The following is a 17965-nucleotide window of genomic DNA, read 5'->3' as shown; positions in this document are numbered from 1 at the left end:
GGTTAAACTAATCAGTTCTCCAAAAAGAAATCCTGTTATTGGACTGTGAGATTTATGAAAGCAATTTAAATGGATTTAAAATTATATAACACAGTCACTGTAATTTCACTTGGCTGTAATTGCATACATTTGCCAAAGAATATGAGCATTTTCCAGAAATGAACCACATATTTGGATTAGACAAAAAATAAATCTTCAGTCAATGAAATTTTGCTGATTTGCATTAATAACTTAAATTTTCTTTGTTATTTAGCTGGAGGGAAAAGTCCAACAACTCTGCAGTGGCTCTGTTACCCTTCGGTGAAAAAGCAGCCTGTAATATTCATGCTGTTTCATTATGAAAGTGTAACAGAATTCATTACAGGATTTTTCTCCTCCAGGTCACAGTTGAGAAATCGTCTGGCAGTTTAACGGCATAAAATCATTCTTTTTATTCACTAAAGTTCCCTCAGCCAGGAGCGCAATGTTTCCTGAATGAAACTGGTCACTCCTTTTTCTGTTTGATCCATAGATCACATATGATCCAATCAACCTGAATGTTATGATGAAATTCAGATAAAGTATTAGTCTGAGCTTATAAATCCTCCTCTGGAGCTGCTCCTGGCTAAGCCTCAAGTCATTCAATGTGGTTGCTGATCAAAGTTCATATTTAACCTCGTAAACGGGTAAGGAAGCAATCTCACACAAATCACATGAGTGTCATCGGTATAATGACTTTCCAGCTGTTAAAAGAATTGCAGAGGCCAAGTTTCATTAGGTGATCATGTTATTCTGCCAATTGGGCCCCCAAGCAGTCACAATGGATAATGAAGTCCAACGTTAAACAAGGCAACAACTGAACGAATGTTGCAACAAATCAAAATATACAAAGTCAAAAATCACGTTAACAATTGACTAGAGTTGTAAAATAAAGTAAGACAGTTACATGAAAAGGTAATTGACAAAGATGGTGATCTACCTTTAGCTGTCAGGTTTCACACTTCCAAGAGAAAATAAAGATAAATTAGTCAAACAGTTAACCAGCTAACAGCATTGAGTGTCACAGTAGTTCAACGGACAGAAAAAGTTGCAGAATAACAGTGTTGAAAGAGAAAACCATCTGACCGACACATTTGGTAGCAGATAAAAGATGTGTGGGGACGCTCAGTGACTTGACACGGTGGTTGCTCCTAGCAACAGAATGTTCAACTGAAACCAAATGGAAAGGTGTCTGCGGTTGCTCCTGGCAACTGAATGTTCACAGTCATCCCTTTTGAGTCAGTGTAACCCACTTAAGTGGGAGGGGTTCAAAAATGCCATCTGTAAAAATGTGTACACCAATATGTACCAGATAAAGAATATTTCCCTTTGAAGTCCTGGGTTGGAACAATTGTTCAAAAAATGATGAAACAAGGACTTTTTCTTTTCTTTACTTCTTTTTTTTTTTTTTTTTTTTTTTTACACATTAGCAGAAACGGGTCTCCATAATTTGCATTTTAAAGTTCTGCTTGAAAGGTTTTACTTCCAGAAAAGAACCAAAACATCTGTGTTCAAGTAAAGGCACTAATGCAGAATGATAAAGAATAATGCTAAAATATTGGACTTTGATTGATCTGTGGTCATACTGTGGTCATACTTGGAATCTGCAGATGTTAAAAGTAGGGCTATTCTTACCTGTTTATGTGATAAATGTTAGCTTGGTAATTTCCACACAAAATCATATTACAATTTATTTGATTATAGTTCTTTGATGATTATATTATTCCGTCATTCTTTTGAAATGCAATGCAGAACTGTGTGAAGTAAATTAAGTAAAAAGTAGAATCAGGAAGTGAAAATACATTGGGACATGTTGGATTTTTTTTTTAGGACATGAGGGACATCTGGAAATGATCACCCTCTGCTACATGTAGCATGTGCAGTGGTTACTTAATTTTTGGCTACAGAGATGGTCAGAATTTTTCAAATTTGTAGTAAAAGAGAAAGCTGTGGACTGGACTAGAGGGAGTCGAGAGCCAAGAAGTAGTGTAAATTATCATCTTAGTGATAACCAAGAAAAGTTCAAGTGCAGCAAACATGTACTGGCAGTAAGCAGCCAAGCAAACTATTGCATTTTATGTAAGGATATAAACATTTTACAAAGCTTCAATGAAGGGTACAGAAACTTTCACAAGGCTCAAAGGAGCATTATCCAAAATGTCATATGAACTAAAACACATTTTCTCTACACAATTATCATTACCTCATGCAGTCATGATAGCAGTATCATTTGATCTATAAAGAGCTAAGATCTATAAAAGAAAAAAAACAAACAAACAAACAAGAAGGATTCTTTAACCCTTCCATGTCGTCACTTAAAGAATAATTAATAATAGGAGTAATTAACTAACAGAAAGAAGATAAGATATCACTTCATGGTAAAAGTATCTAAATTTGAAAAGGTAATGGAATATACATATACTCACTTTTGGGATTACATACCTAAACAGAGTGGTAGAGATGGTTCAGGCAGGTTTGATTTAAAAAAAAAAAAGGATTAGGAATGTACTACATTGCCAGTCAAAAGTTTGGGCGCACCTACTTGTTTTTTTCTAGGTGCCACAAAACCTTTGACTGTAGTTGTTCTCCATCAACGGATCCTGGCAGAGGCTTTTGTCACAAAAATGGGAATTAATGAAAAAACCGACAAACATGTGAAAGTAAAGTTTTTACATCAAAGACCAAATAGATGGTAACAACCATTTAAAGTGGGGTAAATCCTCGGTTCATGTTCCTCCGGGCCAGCAGGTGGCGGTGCTGTGAACCGCAGCAGCAAACAGCTCACTGAGATTCAAGATGTCTGCGCCCTGAAGGATGCTGCTGACGGCGTGAAGGTACAGGACAAGTAACAGGTACGATAACAAGGTTCCTGTCGGTCCGGCAGAGTTTACCGCGGCCCTGATGGACCTGGCAGTGAGGTTTCGAGCTGTTTGACAGGCAGGGTTAGTGTTAAGTAAGAGGCATGTAGCTCGTTGTTGTGCAACATGATAGTGGACACAAAGAGGAGCTGTTGTGTGTCACTTACAATGCTACAGACGCGTCTTATTAGTCTAAGCGGATTTAGTGTTATGTTTCCCGTAGTTTGATGAAATAAATCTAAGACAAACCTTAATATTTATGTGTTTGTTGTTTTTATTATTTTTATCGACCCAAACGGGCACAAAGTCAAAGCTGAGGCTGAAATATCCGTCGTTTTGGTTTTGATAATGTGACTGAATTCTGTAAATGACTTGTACCATATGAGTATTTCCTAATTGGTAAATTAGTATCCGAAAGGGGACGCAAAATTGCTAATTAAAGCACTTGAAATGTCCAGTTTATTGCAAATGCAAACGCCAGTTAAAGACAGTAAGGTCACTTTAATGTCATTGTATGTACACAATGTTGTGTCATTTCTGCAACACAAACGCTTCCACGTTTTAAAGATGAAATTAAAAACACAGTAGAAAACACTTGAAGCTCTCCAAAGAGGATGATTTCAATGCAGGAAATTTACAAAAACATTAACTCTCATTAATGTGTGAGATATAATTACTTTATTTGTAGTATTTTTGCATAAATGTGTGTGAGATTACTGAGAGCCAGTTCAGGATGGCACATGCAACAGTTGCTGATCTGTGAAATCTGTGATGTCAGCTGTATAGTTGTCTTCTTCTGTCACATATAATCAAACCACAACATTGTGGCCTTTCTGATGTTTCTTCCCAGGCTTTTTAGAAATGTATTTGATAGTTTTAAGTGTAGAGAGACGGCAGATAGAGACAGACGTGATGCATGTATCAAATGTCCCCCCTTGTGAGGACCAAACGGTGGCTGTTATTGACCGTCTGAAGAAAGTTTGGTTTCTCTAAATTTCATTGAGTTGCTGCGGCTCTGGAGATGGAGACGAGCGTCCTTGTTACAGATGCTCTCATTAGCTTGTGTGATTTTTAAAAAAGAATGTGGCTTATTGTGTAATGCTTTAAGTGGTTGATGACACTACAAATGTGCCATATAAATGCAGTCCAGTTAACATTTGGGATTTTAATCATCTGTCAAAAGTCTCATTTGAATAACTGCTGTCGAAGTCCTCTTGTTTCTTGATCATCCCCAAAGGAGTCCATGATTGACAAACTTCTTTTTTCTGCTAATTGTTTACTTGGCACTGCAGTAAAAGCACACACAGAGCTATTAACATCAACTCTGGCTTTCTTCCATCTGTAATTGAATTACAGGGCTGCAGTGACTGGCATTATTTATGACACAAGTGGTTGACAAGAAGATGCCCATTGGTCAACAATAAGTTTAGAATATCAGGGGGCACTTATTTCAGCATTTCATGGGGGGCGGGGGATCTTGTTTCCCATCAATTGCTGTTTTAGTTTAACAGTATGTTAAAAGTGTTTCATGGGGGGGGGGGGGGGGTAAAAGTAACAATGGGAAATGGGTATAAAGATAAACAGTTTTTCTTCTCTTTACATGGCTGGGTTAGCACTCAGGTTTCGGTATCTCGCCTTATTTCTTGTGTGGTTAGTGGCTGGTCAATGTCACCTCTCAGAGCAGCACAGTAGATCAGCTCAGTGCCTCCACACCTGGCTCGTTATCATTTTTAGAAAGGACGAGTGACACTATAAACAGCTGAGTCATTTTAGATGAGGACATCTGATTCACATCCACCCCCTGTTACTTCTGGCATCCATTTCTGAGTTCAGTAGGCATCCGCCTGCCTGCCTGGCGCTGTTTTATATTGTTGATGCTCCCCCAGTGCTCTGAATGTGATGCCCAGCTGCAGCAGGAGCTCAGACCCAGGGACGCTCATGGCCTCAGAGAGTTCACAGTGGTTTCTGTCACATATCGGCTGCCTTCACACTTGCCTTGCTGCTGTGTTCACATGTTGCCCGGAGATGGCTGCGATATTTGTTCTTTTTGTGGAAACATCTAAATCTGTTGCCTGACTGTTTTTGCTCCTTTTTCTCTTGTTGCATTGTTAGCGATTACAGAAACAATGAATTTAGCTCCTTCTTGCACACCCGGGCCATACAAATGCCGGTTCAAGGTCTAAAACCTTACATGTCCTGATGCGGTTTGAAAGATAAAAGCTTCAGGTGAGCTTCTATTTGACCTCTAGTCAGCGGTTTTTATGTGTTTTGTGTTCTAATACTAAAAATAGAAACCCCTGAAAGCTATGTGGCCACAACACACACACACACACACACACACACACACGCACACACACAAAAACTGCTCGCCTGCAAAGTATTTGAGAAATGATCTGAAATCAGCAATATGTTTTTCCTCATTCTACTGCTGCTTATTCTTTATTGTTGGTGTTTGTCGATTTTTCAAGATTTAATCCGAGTACAGGCTGTTTATAGCACATCCTGTCTTGCAATTCTAAAATGATGGGGGAGGGAAGTGTAATTCAGAAGAGCATGTAAAGAAAACAGCCTCCCTGGGAATTGATCGCAGGGAAGCAGACATAATACATGCAGGGTGTTTTGGCTGGAAGTCATCGCTATTCAAGTACAAGGTCCTGGGTTGAAGCCCAGCGGCAGTGATTGGCCCTTGTGTGCTTCTCTAGTCAACTTTTCACCCATCAGCATAGAAATGATCCAGGAGGCAGCTGCACTTTTTTTTTCCTGTGCATCAGCTCTCTTATTTTTGTACTGTTGGCACTCAGCAGCTAGCAGGAGATTATTTGAGACTACGTGGTTAAAGGTGTTATGTATAGCTGAACACAGTACCTTTGAAATTGCTGCAAAACACATTAGAAGAGTGAGGTTTTTCCATTTCAGCCGAAAGAACCTCGGCTGCGTCTGAGGTTGGACGCTGATGTTGAACTATTAGACCTGAAATTCAGTTCAGGTTTGTCCTAAAGGTGACGAGTGGGATTGAGTTTAGGACTCTGTGTGAGCCAGTCGTGTCGTCTCCAGTGGGCAAACGGGGCATATTGCTGAGATAAAGTAAGAAATCACTCTCTATATTAATGGAAGTGCACAAGTATTCTAAAAAAGGCCTTTTGACCTTGTGTAGGAAGCAAAATATCACCAAATGTCCTCCATTCTTACCAAAATATCTTGTTTTCACAGTCCACAAACTGTTTGCTAGGAAATTCATTGAACTTAAAATAAACGCATGATAATAGATCCAGTGATTTTAATTTAAAATGTGTAATTCACAGTAACTATAATATTTAAACATATTTAGAAGGCTGGCTCTGTGCTGGAGACTGCTACGGAGCCCCTTGAGCTGATCAAACAAAGAAAAATGTTGTGAAAGCTGCTCAACAACACTGCACGCCCTCTACATAATAGATCAAACAAAGGACGGTCATCCCTGCACACAGCAACGACTACACAATTATGTTCTATTATGTTAGTGATGATTGTTTTAGTTTTTTATGCTGCATGATAATTTCCCCTTTTGAGTTGTTTTTTTTTAATCAGTATTGTTTTTATTTTTCAATTTTTGCTTTGTGAAATGATGGCAAAAGCCCTCAGGTCCCCATAGATGGAAAAAAAATGGGTATAAAGGGATTTGGTGCTTCTGCAGAATAGCTCTCCAACATTTGGAAGCTAAGTGTAACTGCAGCAGCTGGTGTGCTTGTGAATGCATCACTGATGGGGGCTCGAGTTCCTGATGCGCCTGGCAGAGGATCACTGTCTGTGCCATGGGTCTCAGTAACTGATGCGCCTGGAGCAGCATCGCTCAAGAGGAGCGTCCGTCTGGACACCTGTCAGCGCAGCCTCTCCAATTATTTCTTGAACTCAAGTAGACTCTGAAGTTCTACTTGTAAGACTTTCATCTCCTCCTGTCCTCCTCCAGTGGAGCTTGAAATGTTTTCCCCAATGCCGGATTTTTTATTTTTCCCTGTAACACCGGTGTGACACTCTTTGGTTGAGGTTTACAGAAGAGTCGGTTTCACTGCGGCTGACGTTCCTCTTCACCGCGGCAGGGAACACATTCTATTGGTTGGTTTGCTGCATCTGGAGTTGGCCGCTATTCCTCTTGTCCTTGTTATACACTCAAACACACACGCACACACAAGCAGGGAAAAAAAGATCCTGAGAGATGCTGCATGAGCAGGTGTGAGAACAGGACAGTAGATCAGGATTGAAAACATAGTGTGAGCTGAATAAACATACCCCTCTGTGCTGATGAATATTCTTGCTGCTAATCATGTCTGGATACAAGAGCTGAAACGGTTATTTCCTCAGATAGTCAAATGGGGAAAAAAATGTATTGGTTTTTTTTTTTCTACACCAAACAGTCCAACACAGGCAGGCTTTCTTTGTTAGCTGGGTCAGAGATAAAAGATACTTTGATGATCATTATGATCTTTCTTTGTCAACACAGGCTTTTCTGATGATGATTTGTGTGTGCTCTCACGAAATGGGGCTTTGGGCGCGCCATTTGATGCTTCCTCTGGACATAATTCAATGACCGCTGGAAGTTATCATATTCATTGATCGGCGTGAAACCGAAGCTCAGAAAGCTGAACTAACACACTTAGACTCAGTTGGGCTTAGGTGCGCTGCACATGCTCCGAAGTTCCATCTTTTTGTATTTAAAAACAAACAAAAAAACCCAAAACATTAAAGCGTAAGTCTAATACAGCTGAATTCCTCGTAGAGCTGCTCTCATTCACATATTTTTCCGTTTCTTTTATTAGACTTTTTATCAGACAGCTGGAACTCCAGCTCGACTCACCTGTGCCTGTAGCTGTACCGAGTGTCTCATTAAACATGGAAATCCAATCTTTTAACCAGATCAGAGTAAAATTAAGTATTTATTCACTCAATATTCTGCAAAACAGACTAACTTTCTAAGCAATGGTAGATCCAATATTAGCACTGTTCAATGGACTTTGTCAACTGAATACGTGGTGTCCATGGCAACCTGATACAGTCTCCAATTTGTTTAACTGTAACTGAAAGACTCCTTTAGTGGCATAACTCAACAGGTTTGGATATAGCGTATAACCTGAGCTGAGAAGCATGTAAGTTGTTGACTTTTAGTTCATATTAAATGGTGGATTACATGTTTAAAGTTGTCATCGAACTAACATTTGTCGATTAAACTGCCACCATTTGATCAATGTCCGCATGCAGTACACTCACTGGCTTGTAAGATGATGGATGAGTTATTGACTTTCTTTTAGTTATTTGACAATCTGACTTGTATTCTGCATCAGTAAAGCCATTTAGATACTGTTTCGGTCGGATTTTTCTGTCTCGGATGTCATCCGGAGAAGAATCGGTGAAAGGATGGAGCTTTTTCCAGAGAATTTAATCCAAAAACTCTGAATATGAACTGCTCTGGAGCAGGTTTTATGTTCAGCGTATGTTTATCTAGCCAGGTTAAAACAGAGACGCCTTCCTGACAGTGAAAACTTTAACATATCTCGTTAACTAAGTACACCCTCCTGTCTTCATAGACTTAGTGAAGAGCTTGATTCCAGTATTGTATTATTTTCTGTTCTATATATAGTTTAGTTTATTAAAAATCTCCCATAAGGCTAAGGACCTTGGTAGAGGGCAGCTATTAATGAGGTTTGGGCAGGGGCCTCTCTTACAATGTTTGGAGATGAAATGGCGAGCCTCCTGTTGCAATCCTGTCTCGCTAACGTTTATGTCCCTGCTCTCCATTTATGTCAGCCAGTGTTTGCTTTTCATAGATGCCGCAGTCATTGGATTGCTGCAGATCACAGCAGAAATTACATTTTTGTTGACATTACTTGGGAAACTTCTCATTTGCATTGTTTCCCTACCAGAAAAGTTCGTTTTTCAGTAATAAATCAGCCTGTTCGTCACGCATGTTGGTCCTTGTGTTTCCATTAAAAGACATCTAGCAAATGAATGCCAGAACTGTTCCATATATGAGACACGTGGCCTGATAGTAGATGGACATACGTGGTCTGCATGTGAAGTGGGAAATAATGCTTTCATGTTTTGTATAGCAAAACATGCTGAACGCTGAAAACATTCATCCCGCAGTTCCGAGGCGGCGATAAAACGTCTTTCTGCTCGGGAGGAGCATCAGATAAGAGTAGGGCATGAATATAAAGTAGTAATATCTCCATCAAAATGTATGTTTTAAGCCAAACTGCTCACTGAAAATTTGATGTGAAACAGCTCTTGCTGCTTTCTTCTCGTTTCCCAGATTAAAACTAATGAGATCTGATGTAACATCAGACGCTTTGGTGTAAAATTAATTTATGACTTAAATTGAGGAAGGAATGAGATGTTTAGTCCTGAGATGCGCAGCTGAGCTTGGAGCTGCTGGATATGAGATGGGCAGGTTCAGATGTGGGTTAAACCGGCTTGTGCAAGTCCCCTTTTCCAGTCTTGAGGGGGATCATTCAGACTCTTTCTGAGTTCTTCATTTTATTTGACTGGCCTTTAGCACTTGGCATTCAGCAATCAATAGCTCCAGGGCCGGAGTTTGATGGGATGAATACTAATGTGGCTGAACAGCATTGACATATGACTGCCTAACTTTAGGTTTATATCTGCTGTTGTCTCGTGATCTCAATGAAAACGTCTCGTGTGGCTCTGCGAATGAACACGGTCCATTACATTTGTTCTGTATAATCACTGAAAGGGGCTCATTGATTACAATCTGTAGCTCTTTACTCATAACATGGTGCCATCAAAGCAGATGCTGCGTCCTAGAGTTCCCTGCTGCCAGTGGAGGTCTTTTCTGTGCTGTGTATTTAGCTGTTAACAGAGATTCACTCGCTTTATGTATTCAAGGACACCCCTTGTTTACTGTGAATCTAATGGTGTTCAAACCTTAGTGCAGAAAATCTAAATTGTGGTATAATTTTAATAAGCCTGGGCTCTTTTTCTCTTCATATACAGGGAGCAAAGTTATTCTCAGTGTATTTTTCTCCCTGGTTATCTTGAGTATGCTCGGCAGCAGGGTCATGTGGAAGTGACAGAGGTGCTCTAAGGGGTCGCACACTAACTCGTTGTGAATTAGTCTCTCAGCTAAACATCTCGCATAAAATGTAAAGGTGAGTACAGCCACTAGATGGACTTCCAATCTCAGAGTTGATCAGACGAGACTGGCAGAGTCTATCTAGAGAATGACAATGAGTTTTATCCTTTCTTCTGAATTAAAATCCCGAAAATCCCGTTTTTGAAAAGGGATTTGGTTGGTTTTTATCTGTTTGATAAGATGGAAGCAGGGAAAAATAATTTTTCTGTTGAGACTGAGTGATGAAGCCAGAAAAAGAACACTTCAGTTCGTATCAGAGTATGACAAAATTACACCCTCGGGACAGGAAATATCAGGTAATGGATCGTGCGTTTCGGAGCAGACCCGAGTAGAGGCTTGCTGGAATAAATTCAGTCTGTCAAATGAAACCATTCTAATCAGGGCAGGGAAATTATCAGCTAAGATGCAGATACCATGAGAGACGGTTAAAAAAGAAAGTCAAAGGAAAAATAGAAAGCGTGGCAGCAGAGATGAATGAAATCCTCAGCTGTTGGTGACAATGCTGAAGTTATGACTCCATGTGAACATAAACCGAAGAGCCACAACCTGCCTGATAAGTCTGACCCACAGACGCATAAACTCCACAGGACACCAACGTTAGGAGCTGGTCTGTTGTGTTTGGTAACCTGTGAGACTTGATTTGATTCAGAAATAGAAATACCAACGTCGGCTTTGTCGAGTAAATGACAGGAAAGCACCAGCCAGTAGGAGGACTGTCACATTTAAATCAAGTCATTACAAGGCGAATGAAGAAAAGAAAACACATTTATCGTGTTTCATTCTCCTTTTATTGACTCCCGGTATCTTTTAGAATTGATTTTAAGATCCTAATATTGGCTTTTCAAGCCCTACATGGCCATCTTCTCATTTATCTGAACTTTCAGAACTGAGAATTTGTAGACTGAGATCTTCAGGCTGAGGACTTTCACTGCTTCCAGAGACACGGAGACCAGAAGTGACCGTCGCAAAGCCCCCGAACTCTGGAGCAAACTGTCTGAGGAGAACAAGTCAGCTGTCCTGTCGAATAGTCACTCCTATCATCTTATCCTGAGCTCTCTTCCTTGACTTCGATGGAAGACGTCATGGGGTTAAGGACAGGTGGTCAGAGAATTTCATCGGGACTTAGGAAAAGACAACCATGCTTGATGTTACGTGGGTCTGCAGCACTGAATCTACAAAAACTGCTTTAGATACTTTGTCAAATGCAATCTCATCATGTTGTCACCCTAAAGTTATTGCATATCTATTGTATTAGAGACAATGTATAATATTTGTTTATTATCAAGGTTTGTGATTTAAAAACTGAAACATATTGGTGTCGCAGGCAGCTCAGCCTCCTGTCCTCATATTCAACCACACAGTTGGTACAACCAGATAAGAACAGTCGAGCATGAAGCACGCAGTTGTCATGGAATTATCTGCTTTCTCTCACAAAGGATGGTCCAGTGTATCCTGTGCTAAAGGGAGTATTAAAATAAGCATTTGAAGCTCCTTTCCTTAGCATTTGGAGAATTCAAAGCGCTTTTATCGTGGCTGCTGCTGATCTACTTCCTGGTCGTGTCACTCGGTTTGGAAGGTGCCAAAGCCAAACGGACTATTCAACCGGACCCACTGTCCTTGAAGCGTACTTGTATTGGAGAGCCTTTCCTGATTTAACTCGACTTCTCTGATATTTCTTTTTAACAATTGATTGGAATGTCGCCCTGTTGTATTGTCTTAGTTGATTTGATATTTTGCTGTGTGAAGCACTTTGTCACATTTGCTTAGAAAAGTACAATCGAATATTTATTCTTTTCATTGATTATGTGAGACAATCGAGAGTAGTTATCATCATCGTGTTTTGTCACCTATCTGTAAATAAGATGAAACTGACGAAAACGTCATATTTTCACTTTGTTTTCTGTCGTTTCGTAGAGATCATTGACAGCTAGAGTTTCTGCCCTTTAAAGGATGAGTTGTTACCTGCTGCGTGTCCTTTGCTGTGGACATATCATATCCGCCGTGTGCATTTTTTATTCAGGCTGTGTAACAAGTTAACAGACGTATGTTTATATTTTGTGAATTATCTTGTCGATGTAATAATGAACGCCAAAGTTCTGATCTGCTTGTTGTTTTACTACAAAAGTCTGGAGATTTTCTCCTGTGGCAAAAAATGGAATAATTAATATTTGTATCAAATGCCACTGCAATCCATCTAGTTGTCAAGACATTCCACTCTGCAAAAATGGCAACCTCAGGACATTCAGAGTATCTGGGCAACTTTTAAAGTTTGTGCAGAATTTGATGGCTGTGTGTGTGTGTGTGTGTGTATATATGTATATTATATTTATATATATATATATATATATAGTATCTGGGCAACTTTTAAAGTTTGTGCAGAATTTGATGGCTGTGTGTGTGTGTATATATATGTATATTATATTTATATATTTATATATATATAAAATATATATTATATATATAATAATGGATTTAAATAACGCACTGGTGACGTTCAAATAATCTGATTAATTTGATCATTTTGATGAAGAAATGCTGCTAATTTTGATGTTCCTTTACATACATACATATATACATAAGCCTATGTATATATGTATGTATATATGTATATATGTATATATGTATATGTATATATATTAGAGTTTTTTTTTTTTTTTTAGTGTGCTAAGCTAACTTTTTCCACTCTAAAATGATACTGTAAGTGCTCAAGTTGGCGCCAAACCAGCCAGATCCCACAAATAAATGCTGTATTTTGAGCTTGACTCCTCAACAGCCTGCAAAGGAGGGTTACTGTGAAGAATGAGAAATGAACTACATAAAAGTGCTCTGAGAGGGAGAAGACATGAGACGCCATTTTCACGGAACCGCATTTTCACTTAAATCCTGGCCAGGATGTTCCTTTGAGATTCTAATATTTGATTCTTCACGTGGCAACACAGAGTCTGTATTTCTGAGAAATATCTCACTTCATTTTCTCCATTTTAATTTAGCAGCGATATGGAGACGAGAAGGCATGTAATGTGTAACAAAGGTTATTGAACAAGTCTGGATTCTGAGCAGTTGCAGGTACAAAGCCGGATCCCACAGAGAAATCAATTTATATTCCGCTTTTATTTCATCAGACCGCAGCAAAAAAAGATATGAAAGATATAAAGAGAAGAGGAAGAAGACTTAATCCCCCCCCCTCCCTCCCCCGGGCTAATATAACATCAGGATCATTTATACTGAGCTGAGTCTGAGACTGTCAAACCAAAGAGAACTCTAAAAGACATTTTTTTCAGAAACGTCATTTTATAGAGGATCAATATCTGTAACCTTGACTGTTGAATAAATAACCGATTTAGAAGCCTTGTTGATGTTAGCTTCCCTCCCTAATGAAGAACAAAGTGAACAGCCTAAACAGAAACGCAGCGGCGGGCTTCACTGGTGCTGTAAAGCCCACAGTTATGATAGCAAGCTGATTAAATTCTTTAATCAAAGTCAGCTTTATCCTTGAAAAGCAGTCGGTTTTAATTATGTTGAAACACAGGACAGAAGCTGCCGTTTCTGTTCCATGACAAACTTCAGGAAATTTCACATTTACAGCAGTGACTAGGTGGTAAAATGTGACATTTTTAACTTGGAAAGTCTGAGTTCGGGTGATCTTTTGTGCAGACCTGCACATTCTCATGACAGATGGGTTTTTTTTCCCACCTCAGTGCTTGGTTTTATTGACATGTTTACTCCTGTCAAAGATGTTGTCTTCATCCATGATGGTTTATTTGACAGGCAGCAGTGGAGCTTGAGGAGTTCCCGATTTTGCCTGAAATGTTGGATTTAGAGTTTGGATTTTGGTGTCAATTTATCAACTAAAGCTGCTGGATAAAACATTTTTAATGCCAAAATCCCAAGATGATATTCATAAACCCAAGATTACAATTGAATTGCTGAGTGTTTTTTTTTTTTTTTTAACATTTACCGCTCGCCTCACCTTTCTTTGCTGGTAATTTAAATCCCGTGTTGGTGGCACTTTATTTGTCAGGCATGTTTGAACAAAGTGCTTTCACTCTGCATAGCTCAAATAAATTGCTCTTTCTGTGTGCTCCTTGTTAACAATGATGCCGCTGCCAGTAAATGCCTAAAGAGTAGCTCAAAATTGTCAGGTCCTTTCAAATTAGATCGGCTTCTATTTGATAATTCACAGCAACGTTAACCCTGCTCTGACTGAGGTTATTGTGCTGCCACAAACAGAGTTTCTATTGCTTTATTCTTTGAATCAAATCTGAATCCAGCTGTGTGAAACACGCAGTCAGTGCCACTATGGTGCCTTATGTAGGTCAATTCCTCTTCAGTGCTCGCTGCTTGGCCTTATGATGAGAGATTTCATTTTGTGAGGGAACTGCAGTTTTATTATTCATACTCCAACAGAGATTGGAGTTGTGGTGCATTAAAGCATGAAGTTGTCATTTCCCTACTTGCAGACTGTTATTCCTTTTGCCCCAAATTGGAATTACACTGAACATTTGATGTTGGTCCGAACAGTTTTATGCCGCACGGTCTCAAAATTCAAGTTTCAAGCTTCAGTGCTGGGTGTACATGATACAATATGCTGTTGTATTTGTTCAGTAGCACTTTCTCATGCACCCTCAAACTGCTTATTTAGCTTAGCTTGCCAGTTATGGATTCCTGAGATTGGTTTGGAGCAGATGTGGGTTTTCTAACTGAAGATTTAAAGCATATTGTTCTCTGCATGTCTAACTGGCTCAAAGACTGACCTAACTGCAACATAATTTCTCTTCAGTGAAGCAGCTGAACACATTAGGTGAGTAGCGTGAAATTGACCTGGGAATAGTAGCGGTGTGTGTGAGTTACATAGCAAAAATTGCTATTGAGGGAATCCAGACTAAATGAATTCCACATGGGACTCTCTCTGCAGTATGCGTATCACCTTAATGCCCTTACAAATATTACCTCATGGTGGTTGCACTTTAATGGCGCCTGGATAATCATCAGTTGAGATAGAATCACAACTTTTCTTGGGAGAAGCTTATCCCTTTTTTTCCCCCCAAAGCAGCATGAGGTCCCCATATATCTTTCTAGGACCGTCTCTTCTGTTGATCTAATTGGATACCCTCTGTTGCCTACAATGAATCATTGCTGGACCTCCTCTCTCCCCTCAAGTACTTATTTTTATTGAATGCAGGGTTCTCCTGAATCTCAAGGCTCAACCTTAAAACTTGTATTTGTCCCTTGGCTTCAGTCATTGATCTTTTTTCATCTTCCTTTTTCTTTTTTTAACGGCTCTGTCAGTGTCACTTTTATTCCAGCGGCAGATCGTAGGTCTGCTTTTATGTCTTCTGCCTCCCCAGAGGAAGGCCATGAGTTCAGGATGTTCTCCCCACTCTGCTAATTGACTTCTAATTTGGCAAATGGACTTTAAGGTAGAATGAAAAAGCCGACTCTCTTTATGCTCACATGTGAGGATGACACTTCCACCCCTCCTCCGTATATTTGCCCTTGACTCTTGAGCCTTGATACAAAGGAAGCTCTGCTGCAGCACTGAGAGTTTAGTGGTGACCAATCTAAAACGGAGGGGAAGCAGTAGAAGTGCTGTTTGCTTTAACTCTGGCTACTCCTTCAGCATCTCGCTTTGCGATCCGCAAACAGCTTCAGGAAAGTAGCTCTCGCAGAGACGATCGAAGGCAAAGATTTTTCTAATTACTCACCCAATACAGAGGGGAATGGCACGGGTATTGCCTGTGGGTATTCATATCGACTTGAGTGTATGATGTTTTAATGAGCCCGCCGTGTGACTGATTTGTTGCAGTCGTGTCTGCTTGAAAGCCTAATTTGTTTGTTTGTTTTCTTCTGTGTTTTCAGTTGATGGATTCTCAGTTGACTTGGAGGCAGATTTAAAGCTTTCCAGACCGACCAGGATGTCAAAGATCTCCAAGGCAGCGAAGGCTGTGAAGAAAGTCGATACAGGTGGTATAATCCGGGCTATAGTAAGGTCAGGACAAGCGGCGCCTGGACCCCCGCTAGGCCCCATCCTGGGACAGGTAAATTACCTTCTTGCTCCATCTATTTGCTCAGGGTAATCGTGAATGTTGTCCTAATCGTGGAAGCAGTGCTTCATTTTATCAACTGACCTTTCTCTCACAGCTCTCATTAGCCACGAAACAACCTGATCTTTTCCTGTTTTCACTTAACCAATCACACACTTGCTTATTTGGCTTCAGTCACCTCAACGTGCACCTCCTATAGCCCTGTTCATACTCCTATTCTTATTCTAGTCGCACAGCTCCACAGTGCAGGTGTGTGGCAAACAATGCCTCAATCTACGACCGTTTTCTCAGTCTCCACCCTAAAGACACTAACACCTCCCTCAATGGCAGCTGTCTCTATACATTAGCCTCACTCTTTACAATCCAGTGGATGAAACCAGATTGAACATGTGAAGGTTTTGTCTGAAATCCTTATCCGCTTCAGTTGCTCCAGAGAGCCAGCTGAGGCTCATTGTTTGTTTTGTTTTGTTATTGCTCCAGGATGCACCGCTGCAACTTTTTCACTAGCAATGCCGACTCCAACCAGAGAAATTGAATGCGATGGCCGGTATGATAATAAGAAAATAAGCAAGCTATCCTCAAATAATGAGCAATTAAAAAGGTGAAGAGGAGGCAGAATTATTATTTGTTGTAAATAAAATATTCTCTCTCTGTAATGTTACTGCTCGCTGCTGATGCTGTGTTCATTAACCTTGTCTTTGTTTCTGATCTCAAAAGTGTTGTTTTTTTTTTTTTTTTTTAGGAAAGTTTTTCCTGCAAAATTTTAATTTTACTTTACACCATAAAGGTGCAATCTGTTCCCGCTTTAATGGCCATTATGGGATTAAAGTTTGATCGTCCTTCTCAAGATGGAATGAAAGCAGCCATATGGTTCGCTCTGTACATACAAATGATCCAGTTAGCCTCTTTAATGGACGATACTCATCAGCCTTCTATGCTGGTGCACACTTGGAAACCAGATCAATTATCACAGTTAATCCATCTCTGTGACTTAATAGCGACACTCAGACAGGAGGATGGAGAAGTGGACAAAGCTATCAGATAACGAGAGTTACACGGGAAAAATGCACGTGAGAAAAAAGAGGAATAATGTTTAAAAAAAAATAACATGCTTCTCTTATGTGACATCGACAAAATCTGTAGCATTACTTTAGACTTCTTTTCGAATTCATGTCAATTCATTAACACTTTATTAATACCCTAATAGAAATTGTAATGGTGCAGAATTAATTTTTTACCGGCAGTAGCGTCATTATTATTATTATTATTATTTTTATGCTATTGTTATAGATTGATAACAAAAATAAATACAATAGAAAATCAGCTGACAAACATTTAAAGTTAAATTGTAGCATAGAGAGGTGTGGTAGAAATCTTTCCAGATCCCCACGAATGGATTGGATTGTTGCTTTTGTAGCCCAGCAACAACTTAGCTGATGATGTCACAAACAGCATCAGCAGGTAACACGGGTGAACTCACTCAGTAGACAGCGTGGATAGAAACTCGCAGCCAACAGTTCAGGTGCAGAGACGCTCCTTCTTCAATCCTTTCTTCTTCACTGTGCCTCACTGTCTGAAGTCTCTGTCTTCCCTTTAAAGCTGAGGAAAGAGGTGTTAGAGTTGCTCCTGTAGCCAGATCTCTAAATATCTAAATATACAATATTCCTAATATTCCCTCTGCGTCCTTGTCAGAGTTTCAAGCTTTTCCATTTTATCTAACGGGGATCTCACACTTCCCATGATGATCAAAGGAGGAAATGGTTTAAACTTTCTCCTCCTTTTTCTCCATTTTGTTCCTGCTCTCCGTCCTTGACGTGTCCTCTTCAACTCATCTGGATTTGGGGTCTTATTCCAGGCATTCTTTGAGCTTTGGAATGCTCAATCGGATGCTTCGACGTGTAAACTATTTTCCCGTTACCATG

The 17965-nt window shown here is 39.8% G+C and overlaps 1 protein-coding gene across 2 annotated transcripts in view; it reads left to right on the top strand.

Moving 5' to 3' along the window:
* Nucleotides 1-2792: 2792 nt before the first annotated feature.
* The window catches only part of mrpl11 (mitochondrial ribosomal protein L11), a 47539-nt gene continuing 32366 nt past the window's right edge, over nt 2793-17965 (top strand). For both annotated transcript variants that reach the window (XM_075481621.1, XM_075481620.1), the window contains exons 1-2: nt 2793-2870; nt 15859-16037. In XM_075481621.1, coding sequence (XP_075337736.1) covers nt 15915-16037 — 123 coding nt within the window. In that variant the 5' untranslated portion in view covers nt 2793-2870; nt 15859-15914. The remainder of the gene's footprint in view (nt 2871-15858; nt 16038-17965) is intronic.

This window comes from Odontesthes bonariensis, chromosome 13 (assembly GCF_027942865.1).
Source record: "Odontesthes bonariensis isolate fOdoBon6 chromosome 13, fOdoBon6.hap1, whole genome shotgun sequence".
NCBI lineage: Eukaryota > Metazoa > Chordata > Actinopteri > Atheriniformes > Atherinopsidae > Odontesthes > Odontesthes bonariensis.
Note: the sequence above shows the minus strand (reverse complement) of the source record. Positions and strands in the feature narration are given on the sequence as shown.